General features: G+C 39.7%; 1 protein-coding gene across 1 annotated transcript; it reads right to left on the bottom strand.

Annotated features, from left to right (window-relative positions):
• Positions 1 to 180: 180 nt before the first annotated feature.
• On the bottom strand, positions 181 to 23,162 carry trim33 (tripartite motif containing 33). The gene is given in 21 exon segments (XM_020922358.2): positions 181 to 836; positions 1,499 to 1,549; positions 2,755 to 2,907; positions 3,037 to 3,111; positions 3,185 to 3,296; positions 3,658 to 4,031; positions 4,507 to 4,645; positions 4,722 to 4,785; positions 5,599 to 5,725; positions 6,106 to 6,306; positions 7,392 to 7,589; positions 8,335 to 8,606; positions 8,696 to 8,813; positions 8,912 to 9,058; positions 9,571 to 9,685; positions 9,795 to 9,911; positions 10,911 to 11,043; positions 11,955 to 12,049; positions 12,051 to 12,100; positions 13,162 to 13,280; positions 22,540 to 23,162. Coding segments are annotated over 21 exon segments (3,465 nt in total). The 5' UTR covers positions 23,126 to 23,162; the 3' UTR covers positions 181 to 617.
• Positions 23,163 to 23,165: the final 3 nt, after the last annotated feature.

Here is a 23,165-nt window from a genome sequence, read left to right on the forward strand (position 1 = left end):
GGTGATGTTCAAAAATTCATAGCATATAATATATCTATTTCCATGGAGAATGTTCCAAAGTTTTAAAGGTCTTTTTCTGTGGTAACTTCGAGGTGACACGCCTGCATGGAAATATTATGGGCAAAAACATGTATAGTAAATAACAAAATTTTTGATAACACTACCAACTCAATATGCCAATACCAGTATTTCAACAAGTTTTATTGATGCATTCACACATCTATTGAGATACCTTCAAGATCTAGATTCTCTTATTTACATTATGGTTCCACACAGTCATACAAATACTTCTGGTAATTTGTGGTACACATATGATTCTGGAAACAAAGAATTTAAGATCTTTTTGATAAGGCAAATGTCACAAGTAATATACAAATGAAAATGAATAAAAAATAATACAGAATTGTTTCATAACTTAATGTGTCAAAGAGTAGTCCTTTCAGGTTTTCTGTACAGTGATTTGAAGAATGACTGCAGCTTTTGTTTGCATGTCCTCAAAAGTTCACGTTAAAGCAGAGTTGAAGTTTGGAGGAGATATGAATTAAAACTGTTTTTAGACCACATTGTATCTGTTAATCTCCAACATGGGGGGGGGAAGACAGATACTGGTGTGCTCCTCACTTTATGTGGACCAGTTTCTCGTCCGTTTTTAATCGTTTCCTTCTGGGTTGTACAAAGTCGTCCTCAGAGTCCTCTGAATCTTCTTGGTTTTGTGATTCCTCACCAGTTTCCGGTTCAGGATTATCAGGGAAAGTCTGTCCTGGGAATAGCTCCAGTAACTTCTCCTCAAAGTACAGACTCACTGCTTTGCCGGAGATGGCCATCTCTGATCCCACCTGAGGGAGAAAGGGGGTATAGAGCAGATTGGGGTGTGGAGGGGGCAGGAAGTGAAGGTCAGGGGGGAGGAAGAGGAGAATGAGGAGACAAATTAGAGCTGGTTAAGAGAACTCTGATGCAGGAGATCCTCCGTCTAACCTTTACTCCTGTACAGAGACATCAGCTGCCCATCCCACTGAGGCTTCATGAAGGAATCCTAATTACCACTTCACACTAGACAGGCTCTTACTAAGAACACATAACAGATGACTTTTATTGTTTGAAAACTATGTGTGTGTCTGAATACTGAATACAAATAAAAGAAAAGCTAAAAGACAATAGTGATTTTTTTTTTGTCTTATCTATGATGGATCAGGACAAAATATAATTTAGTGTGCCAATTATATATTTGAAAACACTCAAATCTAGCACCCCTAAATTAGTCAACATGGTTTGATGGAAGGAATTTGCATTGATAGATTTAGACTGTAGCAGGACACAAATCCATATGATAAGATTAGTGGGACCTAAACCATGTGAGCCACCTTCTAAAACCTGACAACATGAATACTTAACACAAAGAGGCCTGGCTCATTATCTTACATTATCATTGAACTATGACTTCATAGAACCTTGGTGGGAGTGGACAGGGCGCCTGTGCTCCAGACACTGAAGCTCTTACCTTGTTATTAATCTGTTTCTTCTCATCATAAACCTGGATTATTCGAGACATCTGAAGAGGGGCAATAACATTACAAGTGAAGCAGAAGGGGCAAGAGAAAATGTCAATACAGGTCACATAAGAACAGAGGAGGATTCTGCTGATTGCTGGAGAGCAGCGCTAAGTGGTTACTTCTGAAACCAACAGCAAGACTTCACAATGGGCTGCTTAACATATATTGTATTTGGTGCACTACATGATGTTAGCCTTAAAATATATTTTTACTCTACTGTCTAAACTACCACCAGTATTGTTTCTGAAAATAAAAATTGTGATAAACAGTATAGACTTTAGAGTATATGCATGGTTAAGTAATATGAAACTGCATTTGTAAACACAACACAGGTCACATCCTAAGGCAAACACGACATGACATATTGGCAGCTTCACACACATTGCCTTGTTCTTCTGTAATTTTTGTGTACAAACCAAAGATTTCCTAAACCACAGTGATAAGCATGTCATTTTCACTTCAAGGACTACGACAGCCTTAACTGCTGAATTAGTGGTCACTGATATCAGTATTGTATACTGGTGTTAAACAGCCACACCTTGCTGTTAATTGCATCATTTCACCTGAGAGTGATTATGAAGTGTGATCAAAAGACTCATCAAATCTTTTCACCAACTTTGTACATGTAACATCACACACACATATTCACACATACAGAAAATACTGCCCCAAATACGGTTCCTAAATGACAGTGGCAACTGGCTAACCACGAAAACCTTATTGAGATGTGAAATGTGAAAAGGGTTCACACAGAGTGCAGGCAGTGTCTACAGGACACAGTGAGACCAAAAGATCAAAGACCGAGAAACTGGTGTTAGTAAAGAGCTGCTCCCCTGAGCAGAGCAGCAGGCCAAGTCAATACGGCACCTTTCACGGACATCACACTCTACCCATGCATTCGACTGTATTCTGTTTGGCAAGACCCACAGAACTCCCGGTAATGCCAGTTGAAATATACCAGTCTCTACACTGAGGAAGCTGTACAAATCCCACCCTTACTATGTAAATGTGCCATAAAAATACTGACTGATAATGTGACATTCCACGATTACACTCGGTTTAGGTAAAATGTATTTGGTAAAATAGCATTTTACAATCATTGACTGTAGTTCATTAGAACAGGATGCAGTATGGACCCTATAGACATGCACACACACACAATGGTGCCATTCCCCAGAGTCAGTGGCGGAGTCATGCTGCTCACCTCATTGTACTGTGCACAGTTCTTAAAGATGAGCCTCATGTCCGACACAAAGTCCTGTGTGGACTGGTAAAACTGGGAGCTCCGCCCTTGCAGCCTCTTCTTTACCTTCTTCAGGTCCATGGGCTGTTTTATTATCTTGTAGTAATTTGGTACCTGCAACAAGCAATCAAACATTTTCTATAAATCACTAAACAAATAAAATCATTTTAGTGACAACCCCCAACATTACAAAAGCTCACATATGCAAGCAGTCCTTTATGGTGAAGCCCTTTTGATACTTACTGAAGAAGAGACTGGCTCCCTGAAGCCTACGCTGAGCTCATGACAGAAGATGTAGAGCAGAAGGCGTTCACATCTCTGCAGACAGAAGAGAGAGATTTAGTGGTCTATAGTCTATAGCTTATAGAGCTGTCCTGCTGGAGACACTGACCCGTTGGTCCTCAGGACTAAGGGCTGGCTCCCCCTTCTGTTTGCGGTTCTCATCACAGTACTGGATCTCTGGGTTTGATAAACTCCGGCAAAATGTACACAGGAAGTCCCCCCTAAAACAAACAAAGAAAAAAAAGTTTTAAGACCAGGCTATCAAATCATCAGTGAAATAATCTAAAGCAAAATGTCTGTCCATTATTATATTAAATATCAAAATGAATAAATGGAGTACTCATTTTAAGACATCTCTCTCCATCTACATTCAATACATATCCAAGTTCAAGGATTGAATAACTTGTTTTCTAAAGAATAGAATTTGCATTATGGTATAAAAGTAAATGCACCTTTATACAGTTTAAAAGTGTAATTTAATGTATAAACTAACACCCAGTACCACAATTTTAAAATCCTAAAACTGTAATAAGAGGCATCATCTGCCTTTTAAGAATTAGCCACAATCTAAGCCTGTCTTACTTAGGGAAGATTTTAATGGTGGGTACGTGGCATCTCATGTGGAACACTTTGGGACAGCGGTCGCAGCAGATTAGGTCTCCTCCATTGATGCACACAGCACACCAGTCTTCATTGGGGTCATCCTCCTTTGAACCCTGATGGGCAGCTGAAGCCCCACCCTCTGGCCTTTTGTCAGTGCTGCCATTGGTGAGGGGTGTGCTGCTGGACGATGAGGTAGTGGTCAAAGTGGAGGAGAGGGATGTGGAACCATTGAGGCCTGAACACATTTGGGACTGTGACTCTTGTTTTATCAGCTCATCCAGAGTCCTAAGAGCATCCTGGCCCGCGGACACAGAGGATAACACAGGATGACTGCTGTCCTCAGCGCTGCTCATCTGAAACAAAAACACAAATTATAAGTAAAAACATTAAAATTTGTATATTACCTGCAATTGTCTCTTTACGACATGTTAGAATCTTATTTACTCATCAAAAAACATTCCAGGAGTTCTGTTTTGTCTCACTCACACAGGTCTGAGTACAGTATTACTAGTATTATTCTGTCTACATCAGCAAAGCTCAAAATGTTCTGTTCCACCTTGTAATGTCATGAAGTGGTAGTATTAACAACTACCTTTTAACCAACGAAATGATTCTAGTGAAGGTATGGACATTGGGGCACTTCCTGTAATGCCACATGACATCACAAGGTGAAACAGTGTTTTCTGTTTGTGAGAAGAAAAGCCTAAATATTCAGAATTTGTGTGTTAAATACGTGAATTTGAGCACAACTCTGGATATGCTTTTGATGAGAAAACAGCATTATAGCACATTAGAAAAATTTGTCAACCGTGAAAAACGGAGTCATACCATGCAAGCACTCCTTCCATCTTTGCCCCTCTCCATCTTAAGAGAAGTGGTACACGTGTAGTCTTCTGTGCCAGGCTCCTGTTTTACACGAACCTGTTCCACCGCTGTGCTGCCTGCCGCTCTCCCAGATGAGCTACAGCTAATCACACCATCAAATTAATCGACAGGTTCTGCTGCCAAATGCTCAAAGTCAATTTACTTTTTCAATAACAAACCTGCCCCTGCTGCCTGTGCTGGATGTACTGGAAGGCCGCGCTGGTGTGTGGGCATTGGACACCCCTGATAATAGAAAAAAAAAATGGTTACAAAGCATGTCTAAAAGAGAAAAAGTGTCATTAAAAGTTAAAGAGAGTATATTTTACTTAAATGGGGCATTAGCTGCTAACATATAACATATTTAGATCACCATGTTACTTTTAATTGTTTTGAAAATGCTATATTCGCCAAATTAACATGTTTTATAAGTTTCACTTTTGTTTTCGACGCTTTGAGTCCCCGCTCCCTTTTTCACTCTCCTCCTTAGCACTATCACAACACAATCAGTGTGCATCCTGCTAATGGAACTACTGCACATTGTATCAGATTTGTCAAGTTGCTGTGCAGATTTGTAGCATGCTTTTGTATATTTATGGAGAATTTGGCTGATGTAGGCTTGTGGGCCGAGCACTGCACAAAATCTTACCACAAGGAGGACTTTGAATGCTGTACGAGAGATATTGATAAAATACTTGCATTGATCACATCTAAAACCTCTTCAAGCATCTTTTTGATTAGGGAATGTTATAACATGATAGAAAGCTTAAAAAAAGATTTTGCATGATATCCTCTATATAAAGTGTGTGGTGCAAGCTAATTCAAACATTTTTTATAATCAAATGGCACTATAAAGTCTATTTAGGATTTTGTTTATTATTCATTCACTCCTCAAGCACACTCTTCTCTATCCACTGATCAACTGGGACAGACTGGCCCCTTCAGATCTACTAAAGGTAGCTAATGGTAATGATAACTAATAAATGGGTCAAGAGCCTTGCCCGAGGTGACAGTATGGGTTCAGGCTAAATCTGTAAAATGTAAATTGTAAAATTTTACCTGATGATCCCGGGGAATGTGTGGATAACCCTGGTGACGTGTTCAGGTCCAATGGGCCTTGGTGAGTGCTGATTTGGATATACCGAGAAAGGAGGTGCCCCAGGCTACTGGAACCTGCATCCTCAAGCTGAACAGACAACAGTGAATGTTAGCAGAATTAGTGCTTAGACAGTCAATATATAATCATTAACAATGTACTTGGCTTTACTTCATCAGACAACTGTGTAGATGATCAACAATTCATAAATCCTGCTCAAATAATGGGGCTGCTAAGTATATAAATGCATATAATCTAATTATATACAATGTGTTGCATGTAATTACAAACCATTGGTCAAACAGAGGGCACAAATATAAAACTCATCATTGTATCAAAAAATACTTCAGACTAAGCAGTGGACTAAAGAAACATTAGCTATGGACTAAAACCTTTAGCCATTTCTTTAAATAGACTGCTTTTTGTTATCAGCAGGTGCAGAACCCATGCAGACTTGCACAAAGTCGAACCTGTATGGGTGGGATCTCGGGCAGACAGGGCAGGTTCTCTGGGTTGGTAACAGAAGGGATGAGCTCGATGGGTCCCAGGATGGGGCTGGTGGGGCCGCGGTGCGCGTGTGCTCCTGCCATACTGGCGCTGGTTGGACTGGTGGGGTTAGCGTTATGGAGGGAGGCTACAGGAAAGGGGCCCGCGTGGCCTGGGTTTGAGTGCTGTGCAGAGAGACAACAGACTCGATGAGGACAGAGTCGTAGGAAGTCAAACGGTCAAACAAAGAAGGCATGAGCACGAGTTGTGACAGGGGAGATGAAGCGTTTTTAAGTTCAAGTGGTACAGTCATGCATGTCAGTAACACTACACATGCTGCACAAAACACAGATGATAAAATATGAAAAAGTGCCAAACCCCTGATTGTAGTAAGAAACGAAACCTTTGGTGGCTCAGCTCAGATTCTAAAGACATCTGGACACAAACAAAGAGGGGCTATATGTAGTGGCTTCTCTCAGCCTGGCTTTTGCAAACATCAACTCAGCACTTAAAAGTGGTCAGGGTTTATATACATAAAAAAGCTTTAGGGGTAAGTGAACTTGGATAAAGTAGGAATTTATCCAAAAGTATAAAGATCAGATGCCAGTCAACATATTTTATAAAAAAGCATAAGGCACCAACATTTATTCAGGGAGATTCAAATTTTCAGTGAATTCAACATTTGAGACAAAGCAAGATTTTATTCAACACATTATTCAACCACCACCCAATTAGTAAGTCAGCAATGAGGACATTGAACTGTTGGCTTTGAAATCCTCAAAACTGTCATGCTGTACATTCATGCACCACACTAGGCAGGATAAAAAAGGACACTGGAGGTTCTTCCAAGAAACTCTGTACAAAACATGTGTAATGTGTAATTTCCTCCTACACAGTTTCAAAATTAAGATTTTTATTAAGTCAGCAGTTCTGGTTTGTATTAAAAATGGGGGCACAATTTATAATGTATCAAGTTAAACTTAGAAATCTAATCTTTGGTAGAGATAACAGCAGAAAGTGTCTATGATTACTTTTGTACTGGACAATAAAAAAAAAAAACATCACTAAAACAGAGAGAATTATAGAATTACAAATCCAAACACTTTTGGGACAACTTCAGATCTTAATTTTCATGTGTTAAAAAAAAAGCTTGCTACAGCTGTGAGATGCAGTAAAGCAATATCTGCAGCATGAAGTGAAGAGTGCCTGCACTGCAATACATGTTGAAAAACTCTGTTGTATTATTGAAAAGGACTGCGGGTAAACCCACCTGTCTCTGGAGCTGAGCCTGCATCATCTGAGGATAAGGCTGTCCGTTGTGTCTGGGCGGTGCTGCAGGCATGCGGCCCTGGGAGGGCCCTGGCAGGCGCATGTGGTGAGCGGAGGAAGGGAACATGGGGGGCCCCGCGGCACCGTTCATACCCCCGGGCCCTCGAGGAAGCTGCTGCATACTGATGAGCCGAGGAGGCTGCACACAAGACAAAGACATGAGGAAATATGGTTAGTACTGCAAAACAGAATACATTGTATTCAATAAATAGAACAGGGTATCTACATCTAATCTGTTCATAATAACAATCATAATACATTGGTCATGTGCAACGTGGTTTCTTTATTCTTGCTCTCAGTCACAAAATGTGTGTATATGAAGGGCATATTGCGCTGGTAAACAAACTAACAGTATATCATTCTGTGAAAAAGTACATTCATATTTATTCACAGAGAGGGCTAAGAAGTGATAGTGAAGACCTAAAAACAGATTTAATACTAACCAGTGGGGCAGTTATTGCATGTTTGTTTACATTAGCAACTAAAATGAATGGTGGCAAAAACTGATTTTTTCCAGATATTATAAAGAGAGGCCCGCAATCTAATGCTTTGGGAGTAGACCGTGCATTGAAGGTCCATCTTTTAGTTTCATTGTTGGAAAAAGACGATCCTCAACTGTACACGCGCCCAAAGCCTCCAGCATGTGAATATCACAGATGTGCAGGGGATCACATGTTTAAGTCAGGCAAAAATAAATAATAAAGATTCTTTCCAAATTCCAAAATTGGTTACATTTCATTCTGTTTCAATACATACATTTAATTAGATCTTAATATTTTTTATTCAAAAGATTTTTTTAATGATTAACTGGTATATATCACCATTTAAAATGAATGCAGCTTGAGGAAAAATGAGGAGAAACTGTTAGAGTTGGATTGTGCTACCTGTTGTACCATAGAAGGACCTCCTGGCCGGGGATGCGGCTGGGACATTTGTGAGGCCAGTCTCATCTGTTGCATCTGCTGTTGTTGCTGCTGATGTTGTTGTTTCTGGGCGAAGGCGGCCTGCTGCATGTGCTGCAGTCTGAGCTGGGCCAGGTTTATTTGACCTGGGTGTTTGCCTGGATGCACCTGCCCTGGAGGAAGAGGAGGGCCGCCACCCACCACAACGTTCTGAGGCTGTGTCACAGGCGGTGGCTTCTCAATGACCAGATTACCTACAGACAGAAAAGAAGCAATTGCAATAAATAGCTACATGATGACCTGAAAAATGTATCTATTAATTCATTATAACAAGTTCACTCACCTAGATTCACAACATTTTTGGCCCAGAACGTAGGGTCACAGAAGAAACGTACCACTCCATTGGACTGAGGTGGGGGTTCTACCCTGGCCTTAAAAAGCTGGCGAAGCTGGAACAAAATCTAATCAAACAGAATTAAATCAGCTTTAGTGCTCTAGTAAATGGGATGAACTAAACTTTAACCACAAGGTAACAGAACTGTTGAAGTGGGTCTCATACCAGTCTCTTGCTGTAGAGCAGAGCAGTGCTGCTGCCCGTGGTGATGGCCCAGTGACAGAAGTTTAGCACATGGTGGATCTGATGGGCCAGCTGAGTGGTGTCCTTGTGCATAGCTGCTAGACGCAAGCTGCGCTCTTTGGTCAAACCCTGAAATACACTCTCATTTTACATCTCAGAAAACATATCTCAGGGCCCACAAAAAATGAAAATAAAATGTACTGCCGAATCTAAAATAATTAAACCTAGAGCTATCACAATCATGACATCGTGATATCATATATCATATCACGATAATTACTATATCAATTTCACATATATGAAAGTTGGAACAATATATTTTGGGGCTCAATATTTATTGTGTGTGCAATTTATTTGCAATCGTGGGGAGATTATTGCCATTTTATGTAATAGCATAAGATTTGAGCTGTAGAGGGTACAATAAGTGACTTTTGTGGCTAATTATTGTTTCATCCAGCTATTTACTGCATCGCATGCCTTCTTATGATATGGTATAAAATAGTTTCAATATTGTTGCAATATATCTTCAAATTTGTTGCTAGGCCTTACTATACCTAGTGAAAAAAAACCCTACACAGAACACAGTACAGAATAGTAGCTCTAATGAGCAGAGTTGTGGCTAAATAAGACGGATATCTTACCTCTAACTGCTGCAGTAGGGACTTCCCCTTCTTATTGATCTCATTTATCAGAGTAAACACTGCAATTTTAATCTCATGCTCCACCTTCTTGTGTGTCTCATTAAGCTCTTTCAACCTGGATGAATTAGACAATAAAACTCATCTTAAAAGGCAGGCACCATGGAAAAAGTGTAAAACCACTCTAGTAAAAACAGCATGATGTGCAATTGAACAGAAACTCATACCTGCTTTGCACCTGAGACACGGTGAAATGGACAAAGTTCTTTTTTTCTTGAAGCTTGGCCATTGTGGCTTCGATCATCCCCTTCTGATTCAGGAAGGCCTCCTCCAGAAACTGGTACCTAAAGTTAGAATATAGAGGAGTTACTGGAATAGTACACACATCTTAAAAAAAAAATAAAAATAAAATAAAAATGAGGGATACACTGATCCCAGTATTGGGTATAGGATCAATCCCAGGATCTCTCATACTCATCAGTGTGGTGCCGATATCAAGAACCTGTAATTTCATTTGTCTGTAATCAGATGTGTGTGTTACTGAATTTGTGCATGTGTAACTTGTTTTGTGCGTGCATAACTGGATACGTGGGTGTGTAACTGGATTTGTGTGTACGTAATTAGATTTGTGTGCGTGTAATTTGATTTGTGCGTACGTTATTGGATCCATGTGTAGTTTGATTTGTGCGTGTGTAGTTTAATTCCTAATGTTGATAATAGTATAAGTAGTAGTAGTAGTTGTAGTAGTAGGCAGTAGTGGCAGTAGTATTGGAAATAGTAGTAGCTGGATTGGATATTATTAAAAGTTAAATTCAGTAGTAAAGCCTGCAAGTCTGAACACAGACATTTTTTGTTCAGTTTGATCAATTTAGACACGCACAAACCCAGTTACTGCCTGCACCTCATGCATATCAAAGTATCAAATACTAAAGGTGCTTTGACATAGTATTGGATTTACACACAACTATAGAGTTTTTAGTAAAATTTTAATACCACCCCTCAAATAAGTATAAGTTACTTGCATTTTAAATAACCATAATAATAATAAATTCATTAGATTCATCACTATAATAGGACCCCTGTAAAATAATGCCTTGTATAGGTACTCAGTATCAGCAAGTACTCAAAATGAAGTACTCGCACCTAAAGTGGTATTGCTGCATCCCCAATTAAAATATATGAGATTCATTACTTTCTGATTTAGTGTGTGGTTATAAAATCATAACAATCAAATATTTCTTCTAAACAATTCATAAACACTTAAGTGAGTGTGTGAACCACAGAAAGCCTCCTAATAAAGATGCATTTGTTGTGGTATTGTCTCTGCAGTGAGGGGGCTGTACCTGTGCTCCTTGTGCTCCAGCAGCTGACAGTCTCGACACGTGAGAGTGTCACATGTCTCACAGAACAGCTTCAGGTGCTCTTGTTTGTGGATGGGACAGAACACTGGTCTCTGCCCTGATGTTCCCACAGACTCTGTACACATAGAGAAGGAACAACAGTGATGTTGTAATTGTACATTGAAAATGAATAAAGACAAAAGAAGACACACAAAATACTATAATACAATACAATATATATTGTCTACCAAGGGAGAAAATCATTCTTGGCTCATCACCACATTAAAACATCACTAAAACATATCAGTAAGCCCACCCGTGGGGTCCAACACTATAGACTCGGCTTTATTCTGTGTCTTTTCTTGGCACTGTGGACTTTTCTCCTCTTTATGTTTGAACTTTGGCGTTCTGATTGGTTACTGACAGGTATATTAGATTTGCCCCAAGACCATGGCAACACATCTACACCCCCTGAATTTACCAATGTGATCCAAAATGTACAAAATGCGATCCATTCCAAAAATGTTCATCATGCCATCTTTTTATGTTCACAAAACACTGTGAATATGTTTATATATATATATATATATATATATATATATATGTGTTTAGGCTGCTAGCTGCAAGCCATCTTCAGAACCGTCCAGAATATGAACAAGATAATTACATCTACTAATTCTTTGTCTCTAAGAACAGAGTTTTGTAACACAATTTATCTCAATATAGACAGAGTCTAACGATTACATTTTCTCTTCATTACTTACTAATTACCTACCTACTCATTTACTAAAAGTTTGACTTCGTCCACAATGGCTCCTCCATAGTCGTGCACCATATGGACTACAGCAAATCACAGACTGAGCAGCACATACTTTTATGAGGAGGAAAATGTAGATCCTCATAGCACTGCTGTTACCATGGCAACAGGCTATAAGCACAAGTCTGTCTGTTCTGATTATTACCATTATTCAGCAGGTACTCTGCAGTTATAATACTTAAACATATCTCAAGTCCAGCCTTTCAAAAGCAGACAAGACAAAAGAGTACCTGTGTTAGCGTCCTCTTTGGTGCGAATGGTGTGGTCTTTTGTGATCTTCACCCTCTGATGGGCCTCGACACAGGTCTTACACAGCCACTCACCACTCCACACAGAAGCCTATTGTTCCTGCATTGTCCTCACAACTCGTGCACACCTGAACCAGAATTAAACTACATGAAATGATTGCTTGAAAACTGTACAAAAAGTCAATTAAATCAGATGATTTGGCATAATATAAATTATACAGTTATACATATAACATTTTTAAAACCCACTGTGGATAGCACTCATGGATTCATGTTGGAGACTTCAATGAATTCAAATTAAAGATATGTGTGGACTCCAAATATTGTTTGGGGGCTCAGACTTGACTTCCTATGGAACACACATTAAAGAGGGAGTCTTACGCAAAATCTACTTTTTGGAGCCTTCTGCCATGTTATAAGGTTGTTCCCTCAACAAAAATATGCCAGAAGAGGTTTTATATGTCATCTATGCATTTCTCAGTAATCTAGTGATCGCTTCTGGGCCCAGTTCAATTCAAACCCTCTGGTTAGCATCCTATCCAAAATCCACAAGCCTCATGCTCCCACATGACAATTTTCATGAAAGCATAAAACAAAACAATACACTCCAACTTTACAAACCTGATGCAATATGCAGTAGTTTCATTAGCGCAATGCACACCAATTGTAATGTGATAGCGTGCTGAAAGGGGAGTGACTTAGCACTGCGACCAAAGGGAGGAGGGAATAAGAGCATCAAAAATGAAACTGAAACTTTTAAAAAACTTAGTATGTTATGTCTTAGGAGTTAATAACCCCATAGTGCGTAATAGCAACCACTTCTCCATGTGCTGCAATAATTTGTATTTATTTAAATTATTATAGTCCTCCTTACAAGTAGTAGTTTTTATTTTTATTTTTTTTTACAACAAACACATCTTGGCTTTTTGTATATTTTGGAGACTGCTCCGCCAGGGGAATAAGTAGGGTACTTAGTGTAGTTAGCTGAATCCAAGCATACCTGCAAATATATACAATAATTATAAGATACATTAGAGAGCTTAAACTGAAATATGTTCTGCTTAAGGTTCCTAATGCAACCTTATTAAAGTGACACAAAGAAAGTTAAAGTAAGTAATTCAAATAGCCACAGGCAAATTATTAACACATAATATGTCAAACATGGAGATCTGTAGATCATGTGACAAACCTGTGCGGACTTTTCATCAGACGAGCTAGTGGCATCAGACGTGTCTTTGACAAAGTAGTTGTCAATGATGTCCAGTTGTTTGTAATCCTGGAGGCACACTGAACAGCGCATGACGTTGACTAGAAAGAGAAAAGGAAACATATACGAGTTAATAACAACATCCAATATGTATCCAGTAACTGGCTAATCAAATTTAAAGAATTATTCACTAAACAGTAGCATAATGATCATTCAATAACCAACTAGGGTCTGCACATTCAGCGCCTGTACAACTTCTCCCTGGCTTCTACTGACTCTTGTGACAGGGCGAGATGGCCTGTTCAACACTACCGGCTACACATGAAGTTTCAGACACTGATCACAAATGCTAATCAAATGAAAGACAAATTTGCATTATGAAAAGCTGCTGCACTTTCATTCAATGCAACACGATAAAAATCTCAGAACCAAAGCTGACAGTAAGCATAGTTGGTATTCTGATATTTCAGCAGTTTAGGTAGATTTTCTTTGTAGATACAGTATGATGTGATTTATTTAATTCACACTTGCAGCTAAAAATTAATTTCAACAGAATTTACAACATTAAAATCAACAAAAGACAATAAAATATGTTTTACATTTAAAATTTATATTGTACAGTCTGTGTTGCTCTGCCCACAGCAGTCAGAGTCTGAAAAGTTTCTCAGTTGCCTCTGGAAGCTCGGTGCTCTAGTCTGAGGGAGCAGCTCTTGCAATGTGGTGTTTTTTTGACATAATGGACAAAAGACTATTTGCAAAGCACTTTCATGTTTGTGGATATTAGGGATGGACATGACTAGTCAACTAATCGATAATTGATCATAAAAAATTTCATCGATCAACGTTCATTTCGACAAACTGAATGTAGGTTCCTGTGCGTAGCGTGTATGTGTATTTTCAGTAATGGACAGACTGAGAGGTACAACCAGACACTGTGTAACTCTCTCATCAAATACACCAACGAGCACCAAACTGACTGGGATCGTCACCTCGCCCCTGTCCTCCTTGCTTACTGTGCAACACAACAAAAGTCTAGCAAGCACAGCCCCTTTTTCCTTGTGTACAGTCGCAAGCCCAAGCTCTCTGTGGAGTTCGACATCCCAATAGGCGACACAGACAGTCCAGAACCTGCCTTTCAGGATCAACTTGAGCAGTGCATCCAGTCCTTGGTTAAAGTCTTTGACGCCACAGAGACCTCCAAGGTCAACATCACAAAGGCACAGGCTAAGCAGAAATAATACTTCGATAAAGCCCACAAGACCCCCCTCTTCAAAGTTGGTGACAAAATTCTTCTGAAGAATAGGCGCAACGTCAACAGGTGTGGTGGCAAGCTGGAGCCTTGCGTTACTGGCCCACACACCATCACAGCAACACTGAAAAAAGGTGTCTACAAACTGAACAGCATCAAGCAGAAAGTGAACATCAAACGCCTCAAGCCCTACATCTCCCGCGACAACACACCTGCTTCACCCTCCAGGAACCCTCCTTCCCCAGCTTCAACGCCAGCACCCAGCTCATCTTCAGCCACCAGCCCACCTCCTACCAAGCCTCAACGCAAGCCTCGCAGCAAGTCAACCAAGTCAACCAATTCACCCTCCAAGTCTCCTCCTCAGCCCACCTCGTCACCTCAGCCCACCTCTCCAACCCATGACTCAGAAGTGGAGACGACTGTGGACTAGAGATGCGCGGATTGCGGTTAATCCGCGGGTCGGGTGGATGACGTGACGAAAAATTATATTTTAATTAAATTCGGGCGGGTGGCGGTTTAACTACTGAAAAAAAAAAAAAAAAGTTATTGTTAGTATTGTTACCTACATCTGAAAAGACGAGTCTCATTGTCTATGCTTGTAGTATGAAGTGTACGTCATATCCTTAATCAGCCCATTTGACCTCGTGTTTATGTTCTGAAGGTTAAGGTTGTGTCGGGTTATTGATAGCCTAAGGTTTACGAGGCACATATTATATGCAGTTTATTTTATTATTTCTAATTTATTTCAGCTGTTTGCCAACACGTAAGTGGCTATAGGGCCATATTTATTTAGTTATGCATTTTTTATTTTTTGATATCAGATATATTTTAAAACACGCAGACATTATAGCGTAGACTGCCACTCGGGGTATTTAAAACTTAAAGAAAGACCGATGGAGTGAGGCTATGACTTTGAAATAACATCGGGCAATCTCAGAATGTTCAGAATGTAACAACATCCAACACGAAGGCAAGAAGGTTCAAAAATAGCCTAGTCGGAAAACGTTGTCAGTTAATTAGCTGCGCAAGAAAACCAGGTAAGTTTGGGGTTGTTACGGACAATTAAGCATGCGAACATACACGCTGAGCAAATTTTGGAATGAATGAGCTATAGTTTGCATTTTTATCGAGGCTCCTTAGTTTGTTTGCTGTATGATTGTTCTAAAATCTAAAATCAATCGGCGGATGGCGGGCGGGTGCGGTTTTGAAAACCTTAGGTGCAAAATGGACAGCGGGCGGATGATGAGTTTTGTGTCACGGTTGCGGATGAAAAAATAGCCCATCCGCGCATCTCTACTGTGGACCCTGTTGAGTTCATGGACTTTATACCCGTTGACTCAGCATGGCAGGCAGACCATGCTGCTGCACTTCACCACAAGATCCCCAAACCGCTCATCCAACGAGAGACAAGGAACAACGTTCCAATATTTCAACCACCCAGTGTAAGACACTGTGTGCGTGGGGATGGGAACTGTTTTTAGGGCAGCTTGTGTTTTTTGACTGGGGCTCAGTCAGAACACAAATTTTTGAGGGCCAAGACTGTTCACTATATGTTGTCACACAGTGACATCATAGTCACCCTAGCCCACCAGCAGAAGTACCTGCCCACCTCCAGCATGGAGGAGAATGGCACCTTTGCCACAGAGAAAAGATCTTCACCCTGGCCTCCATGCTACAGACTAGCATCTGCACTTACGCACCCTGTGGCATAGATACTTTCAAGTGGCTCACCTACCACCCTGACCCCAGGCTGCCAGGACTGACCCCAACGATGAAGACCATCTACCTCAGCAACCAGTACACCCACTTTGACCAAGCCTATGATGTGTAAACTCTAAGATAAAGACAACTGCATTAGATGAAAATGTAACATGAACATGTTAATATTTTCGTGCCTACAACATGATGAGCAAACTTAAGGCATATAGGTGTTACAGTGATTTGATACACAAAACAGGGAGTCAGTGTATGTTCAAAATGTTTTTAAATAAAAAAACAAATGTGTGATGTGTGGACATGTGTATGTTTTAAATTTGTTGAATAAATAAGTCCTTTTATGTGTGTGTTATTTTTTCCATGCATGAAAAACAGACAAACACAAAACCAACAGACTAGTTATCAAAACAACATGGCTAATAACACAATATTACTAAATTCAAGGTCATTATCCTTACAAACCATTGCCTAAATAGACATTAGGATTAAAGATTATCTGAACATAGCAAACTAAAAACCATAACAATGTAAAATACAATATAAAAAGTGACAAGATTGCTATGTATATGCAATTTTAACAATACGTTACATTTACACCAAATACCAAGTAGTTATCCATCAAAAAATTCCTTAAAAGATGAGTGAATGTTTAGCAATATATAATAAAAGTAAATTACATAAGAAATAATGATCATATAAGTAACTACTAAAGAAAAAAGGAAGGGGAGTCAAAATCCTATAGGAGTCACTTTACTATAGCGGTATGTTGACCCCAGGGTCAATATACAATTGGGGTCAAAATACTATCTCACACCGGGTATGATCGAGTTTTTTGAGTATCCCAGTTTCGTTATGGTGCATGTATACGGTATCTGGTTAGTGCGACAGGAAGTTGAGTGTGCATGCATCCAAAAGACAAACACTTTTCAGTCTTTTCATCACAACAGTAGCCAAAATAAACTGATCAACATAAATAAAGTGACTGAAATGACTTAAATAAAGAGCAGTGCTAAACCTGCACACGTATGATCTCTGAAAACATGAACCATCTCCAACGGAATATACACACAGAACAGACTCACCATCAGCATCATCAACATCCCTCTGTCACAGAGAGAACACTCATATTCCACTGAGTCTAACAGAAGCTGAACTGCATCAACGCACAAGGAAAGAGCTGTTTTTTTAAGTGCTTTTAAGTTTAAAGTGTCCTTTATGTAAAATGTAAACAAATATGTCAAAGCTGCATTAAACACATTATAATCTCAAAGGGGCTGATGTGGCTTTAGTGGTTATGGTTTATATGTTGTTAAATTTGAGTTTATTTATGCAGATTACTAATAGTAATAATACTTATGATAATTTTAATACAAAAATGTTAATCGAAAATCGATCGTTAATTCTCACAATGATAGACTAAGAAAATTTCATCTAATGCCCATCCCTATGGCATGTATGTGGGTATAAAAATAAATATATGTTAAGTGTTTGATTGGGCCTCAGGACATGTTAATTACACTTAAGGCATATGCCTTTTCCAATTCTCCTCAATATCTCAAGCTTCAGTGGAGACGGCTGGGTAAAGCAGGCAAGGTTTTGCCCAAGGGGAACACACACAGTAGAAGTATGTACTGGTGAAGCACTGTCCACTGTCGGTTTGAAATTATTTGGCTACTCTTTTTTTTTTGTCAAAGATCACCAGTTTTACCCCAACTGACAAACTGGGGAACCCAGTTATGAAAAAACAATGGGAAACAATGAACTCTCTTCCCGAACAGAAGCCTATTAATATGAGACCTTTAGCAGACTTTTGGCTCATTTCCATAATATTCGTGAGGGAATTGTAGAAAGCCCTAGCACCATGGGACCTCCATCTGTAGGGGCTTTTTGGTTTGCCTCAAGAAGATTCAATTAAATCACCTCATTTTCTATGAGAATATCATAATGCGGAACTAAATAGCCAACAGCTTTTCACTTTATTACTTTAGTAAAACTTGGTACAGGAATTAGAGCTTTTTGAGCATTTTAAAGGTTAATTCACTTAATTGGGCACATATAAAAAATAAAAAAATATGCCCCCCCCCTCCCTACATAAGCCAGTAAGTCCTCTTTCAGTCCAGCCAGCTGAGGTTTAAACTTGATTGAGCTGGTTCAAACCGGTTTGGACTGGCTCAAACTGCACACAGCCGGTTTACAGCCGGCTCCAGCTGTGGGGGCGGTGGTGAGAGCAGCTGTATGAGCAGTGGGTTGAAGAAGCCACATGACCACACCAACTCACTGGCCTACATAAAAACTATATCTGAAGTATTAGGCCAATGCATTTAGGCATTTACTGAATCCAACAGCACAGAAAAAAACTATATTTGGGAAAATATGACTCATGTTAGAGTAGGCAGGTACTAACAATTTCTTAAATTCATACTACAATAAATGCTGACTAAGTTTAATGTTACTGTATTGTACCTTTTTCATCTTCCCTCATATTTTATTAAGTATATGGCAATTAGACCAACTGTTAGTTTTTTTTTTAAAGAAGACATTTTATATTTTTGTCTGCTATCATTAATCTATGATACATTTTGTTGTATTTTGTTAATTTTAAATCCCAATATTGATCTAAAACAATCTGATAAAAGAAACAAGTGATTTTTATGTTGGAAAATTGTGGTGTGCAGTGAGGTCCATTTAAATTACGCTGCTATAAGCATCTTCACAATCAAAGGTGCAGCATGCTGTCGACCCCTCCTTTGGATAGCCACAGATCATGCAAGTAAAGTTGAAGGTAGAAAATATATATGAATCATAGGCTTGTCTAATACCAATAACTGCAATGAATTTCTTAGTTTTTTAACGTTATTTAAATGCAATAACGTGTCCCAGGATACAACTCCAAAACATTTAAACTGTGTTAGGGCCCATTTATAACAGCTGTGAGGTAAGACACACGCCTGCCATTTTCACAAAATTACTGGAGTCAAGGATGCATCTGGAAATAACAGTTTTTCAATCATAACTATTAACTACATACTATATTTAAGTACATAATAAAACCTTAGTAAATAGTTGTATTCAAAGATTATGCATTTGTACATCTGTAGACACGCAGCAATGTTGCTCCTCCTCTGCCCCCTCCTCCTCTGCCCCTGTCATTAATATCAAAATTGAGTTTGAAATTGTAGTACTGCGACATTATTAAATGGAGCTGGTGTAAATCAGCCTTTCGCCCTCCCAAACAAGTCGACATGCTTTATAGTTCAAAGTCAGGTACAAGGTCAGCTCTGAAAAAACTGCAAAGATACCAAGCCCTGGGAACAAGATTTTAAGTTTTAGGTTTGAAATGCTGGCAGTAAGTTATAACCAGCAAAAGTTTGAAGAGTTGACAACATTTTGCCTCAGAAAATGCACCCTCAGATGAAACTTAATGAAAAGTTAGAATACAAGCATGTCAGTTACATTTATTCTCATATGCTGCCACAAGGACAATGATAACTCAAAGGTTATGCATTATACATGTACATGATGAAGTTAAAAACATCTATCTGTTAATGCAAGAAATATCTGTCTGTGTCTCCTCTTATTTGTCTGATCCACACATAACTCTCAAACCACTTGTCTGACTGATCTCAAATTCGGAGGGTGTGATCCTAATGGGACGGGTGTGTGCAGTGCCACGTTTCATGACATGAAATATATATTCATGAAATGAGTGATATATTTTAAATGTAAACAACTTTTGGAATCTCTCTCCTGTCTCCTAGCAACATAAAATCCATAACATTATTTCATTGTTACTTCCTGCTTCCTGCTCCTTTCACCTGATATCACTAAATTCAACAATACAGCAGCACAGCCCATGACGACACGGGTCACATGACGACACGGGTCACACGACGACACGGGTCACACGACGACACGGGTCACACGACGACACGGGTCACACGACGACACGGGACACACGACGACACGGGTCACACGACGACATGGGGAAGTGTAGCCAGTGACAACTTCTGAAGTTATCGCTGGTTACCCTTGGAATCCGTAAGACTTCCACAGGCTATGCACAAGTAAGGTTCAAGCATAACATTGATTTGCTGCAGGTCTCTGAGAGGAGATGGAGAAGAGAGAGACAGAGAGAGAGAGAGACTGGTCTGTAATTGGACGAGACAAAGCAGAGAGAACGAGACAGAGTAGACAGAAAGAGAAAGAGAGAGAGAGAGAGAGAGAGAGAGACAGGATTGTGAGAGGAGATGGAGCAGAGAGAGAGAGACAGGTCAGGGCCAGCCCTAGGGCACAGCGCACACACTAACATTTTTGTTAAATGGCATTGTTTAAAAGTCAGTATTGTGTATGTTCAGGAAATTAAACTTCAAAGCCATTTCCATTTTTTAAAGAATTTAAATATGACAAAAAACATTCTTATTGTCTCAAACAAGTAATCATAGCTAGTGATTTTGGGGGGAAATGGCTTTTTGCACTATAAAAAAAAAAAAACTGGAATAAGAGCAAAATCTGTCTTATATCTTATCAAATTACTCACCACAAACATAGGGGCTCCATCATATAAGACTGTATCTTATCTCAGGAGTTAGCTGACCTTGCCCAATCCAGCTAAAGGTTTTATATAGTTCTGCCTGACTGTATATTTGCTTCAGACCAGCAGTTATTCACTGTGTGGTGGCTAACACAACTGCTAACATCCATTACAAGTTAATAACTAGTACTATTCTGTAGTGCTCTGCAAAAGCAAACTATTGTAATCAAAGAAAAGATTACCGTTAGTCCTTTGACACCCTGAGTTAGGAAGAACTACTGCTACTACTGAACTACTACTACTACAAACTTAACAATGTTTTCTTTTAATAAGACAAATGTATAAAAAGGCTAGAATGATGGTGATAGTAGTTGTTGTGGACTAGACCAATACTACTGCTGTATATGTGTATGTGTGTGTGTGTGTGTGTGTGTGCGTGCTCGTGTGTGTGCGCGCACAATACAAAATGTGCATTATGCAAATTTGCTGGTTTACTATTTCTGCAACCAGTAAACAAATGGTCCAACTACTGACAGTTTCTGCAAGCTATGTGCCCAGAGCAATGAAGTAACAACAACACTGTCTCTGAGTTCAACGCCCTTCCCCAAGTACAATTTGTCTTGCAAACTGCAAACTGCCTTAAGAGCACAACATCTCACATTCACAAAGTGACCACTATGAGCTGCCTAGTCAATAGTTATTACTTGAATGTGTTGCAAAAGATGGAGTTTGTGTTCTGGGATAATTTGGTTGTTCTATCTTCTAGATCAAAATATTCAATTCTTCTGTTTGACTTGGAACTCTACCTGTAATTAAACACAAAGGCTAGGATGTTTTCCACACACCTCAAACAGGACTGTACCATCAGCTTATTGTGAGGCACTGTTTAGTTAGTAGTAACAACACATATTCAAGAATCCACGAATGAAAACTTTGAACGGTAAATCCATTTACTCTGGGAAACTCAAGACATAAAAGGACCAATCAACTTAATGTACAGGGAACTGAAGTTCAAATAGACTCAACCATGTTTACAGTCTATGTAGATAGGTTAGGTTGTACGTTGAAAAAAAACAACAATAGATTAGGTAGATCCTAACTATGGCCTCAGGCGACCTGGTTAACTGACGCAAATTACTAAACAGTTATGTCCAACTGATGTGCAAAGCCCAAATACACATCTGCAGTGTTTCCCATAGGTTTATACAAAGACTATGGTGGTACAAGAGATTCATATTTGAATAATTTTATTTAAAATAATATTTTGGTGTATAAATGTCACATACTACTGTGTTTACTCAACAAAAAAAGAACTGATTACAGATTAAAAATTGTCATTTCTATAGGTTTATGATAATACTACAAGCATAAAATTTATTTTACCAATTTTGCTTAGATAGTTTTTAAGACTATGGGGAGGTCTCCTATATTAATGGGAAACACTGGCCTGGTTTCTGGCTCAATGTAACATATGCTAATTTGAATTATTCAATGTGTTGACCACAAACCTATAGTCCTCAATCGGGCCTCTTTCAGTCTGTGTTTCAATATGGTTAATACTCCTTGTTTACATATTAATCACGTGCTTCTACGGCATGGTCCACGACCATAAAGTCTGGCACTTGCAGTAAAAAATTAACCTGAGGCAAAGAGTAATGCAGGTTCCCACATCTGGCATAGAACCTGTACTCTGGTCTATAGGGAAAAAATATTATATATATGTTGTAATTTTTGTGTTTTATTTGATCCATGTGTCTTTGCGGATGAAACGTAGTTTGACTCTGCGGTGGGAAAACTGCGTAGAAAAGAAAAGCTAACGAGATGTGAGTAACAAGTGAGACGAAACGAACAGTGAACAACTTACCAATGTGAGTGTCCGTGTGTCCGTGTGGTCCAGGCACCTGCACGCTGACCTGTCTGTCCGGCTGCGGGATACACTTGAGACAGAACGAGTGCAGACACGGGAGCAGTTTGGGCTCACAGTCTCGGTTCTGAAGACTTTGTTTACACACAGCGCACGTATCCAGTAAATTTATCGGAGCGGGAACCGGCGTGGCCGCTGGAGCTGTAGGAGGAGGAGACATTTCAGTGCTAAGTCCGCCAGCAGGAGCCTCCTCGGCGGCGGGGATAGGTTCTGTTTCCGCAGGCTCTGCATTGGTACCGGCAGCGGTGTCGGTTGGGCTGGTGGTACCGCTAGTGCTCCCGTTCCGCTCGGCGTCTGCTCCCGCAGTAACAGCAGCTCCACTGCTAGCGTCTCCTCCGCCACTAACGGGGGGAGGCGTTTGTTCTGTGGTTTCACTGGACTCCGTACAAATATTGTCCTTATCATTCGAGGTGGGTTCTGGTGAAGCCTCTGTTTTGATTTCCGACAGCTCATTTTTCTGTACTGTAGGCGCTGGATCCGAATTAGCGGACGGGTCCATCTCCTCCTCGCCTTTGTTGTCCGCCATCTTCCTTCCTCTTTGAACCGATGCACGTACGGCGTAACTC

This window comes from Boleophthalmus pectinirostris, unplaced genomic scaffold (assembly GCF_026225935.1).
Source record: "Boleophthalmus pectinirostris isolate CB_2022bp ecotype Guang Dong unplaced genomic scaffold, ASM2622593v1 HiC_scaffold_8, whole genome shotgun sequence".
Classification (NCBI taxonomy): domain Eukaryota; kingdom Metazoa; phylum Chordata; class Actinopteri; order Gobiiformes; family Gobiidae; genus Boleophthalmus; species Boleophthalmus pectinirostris.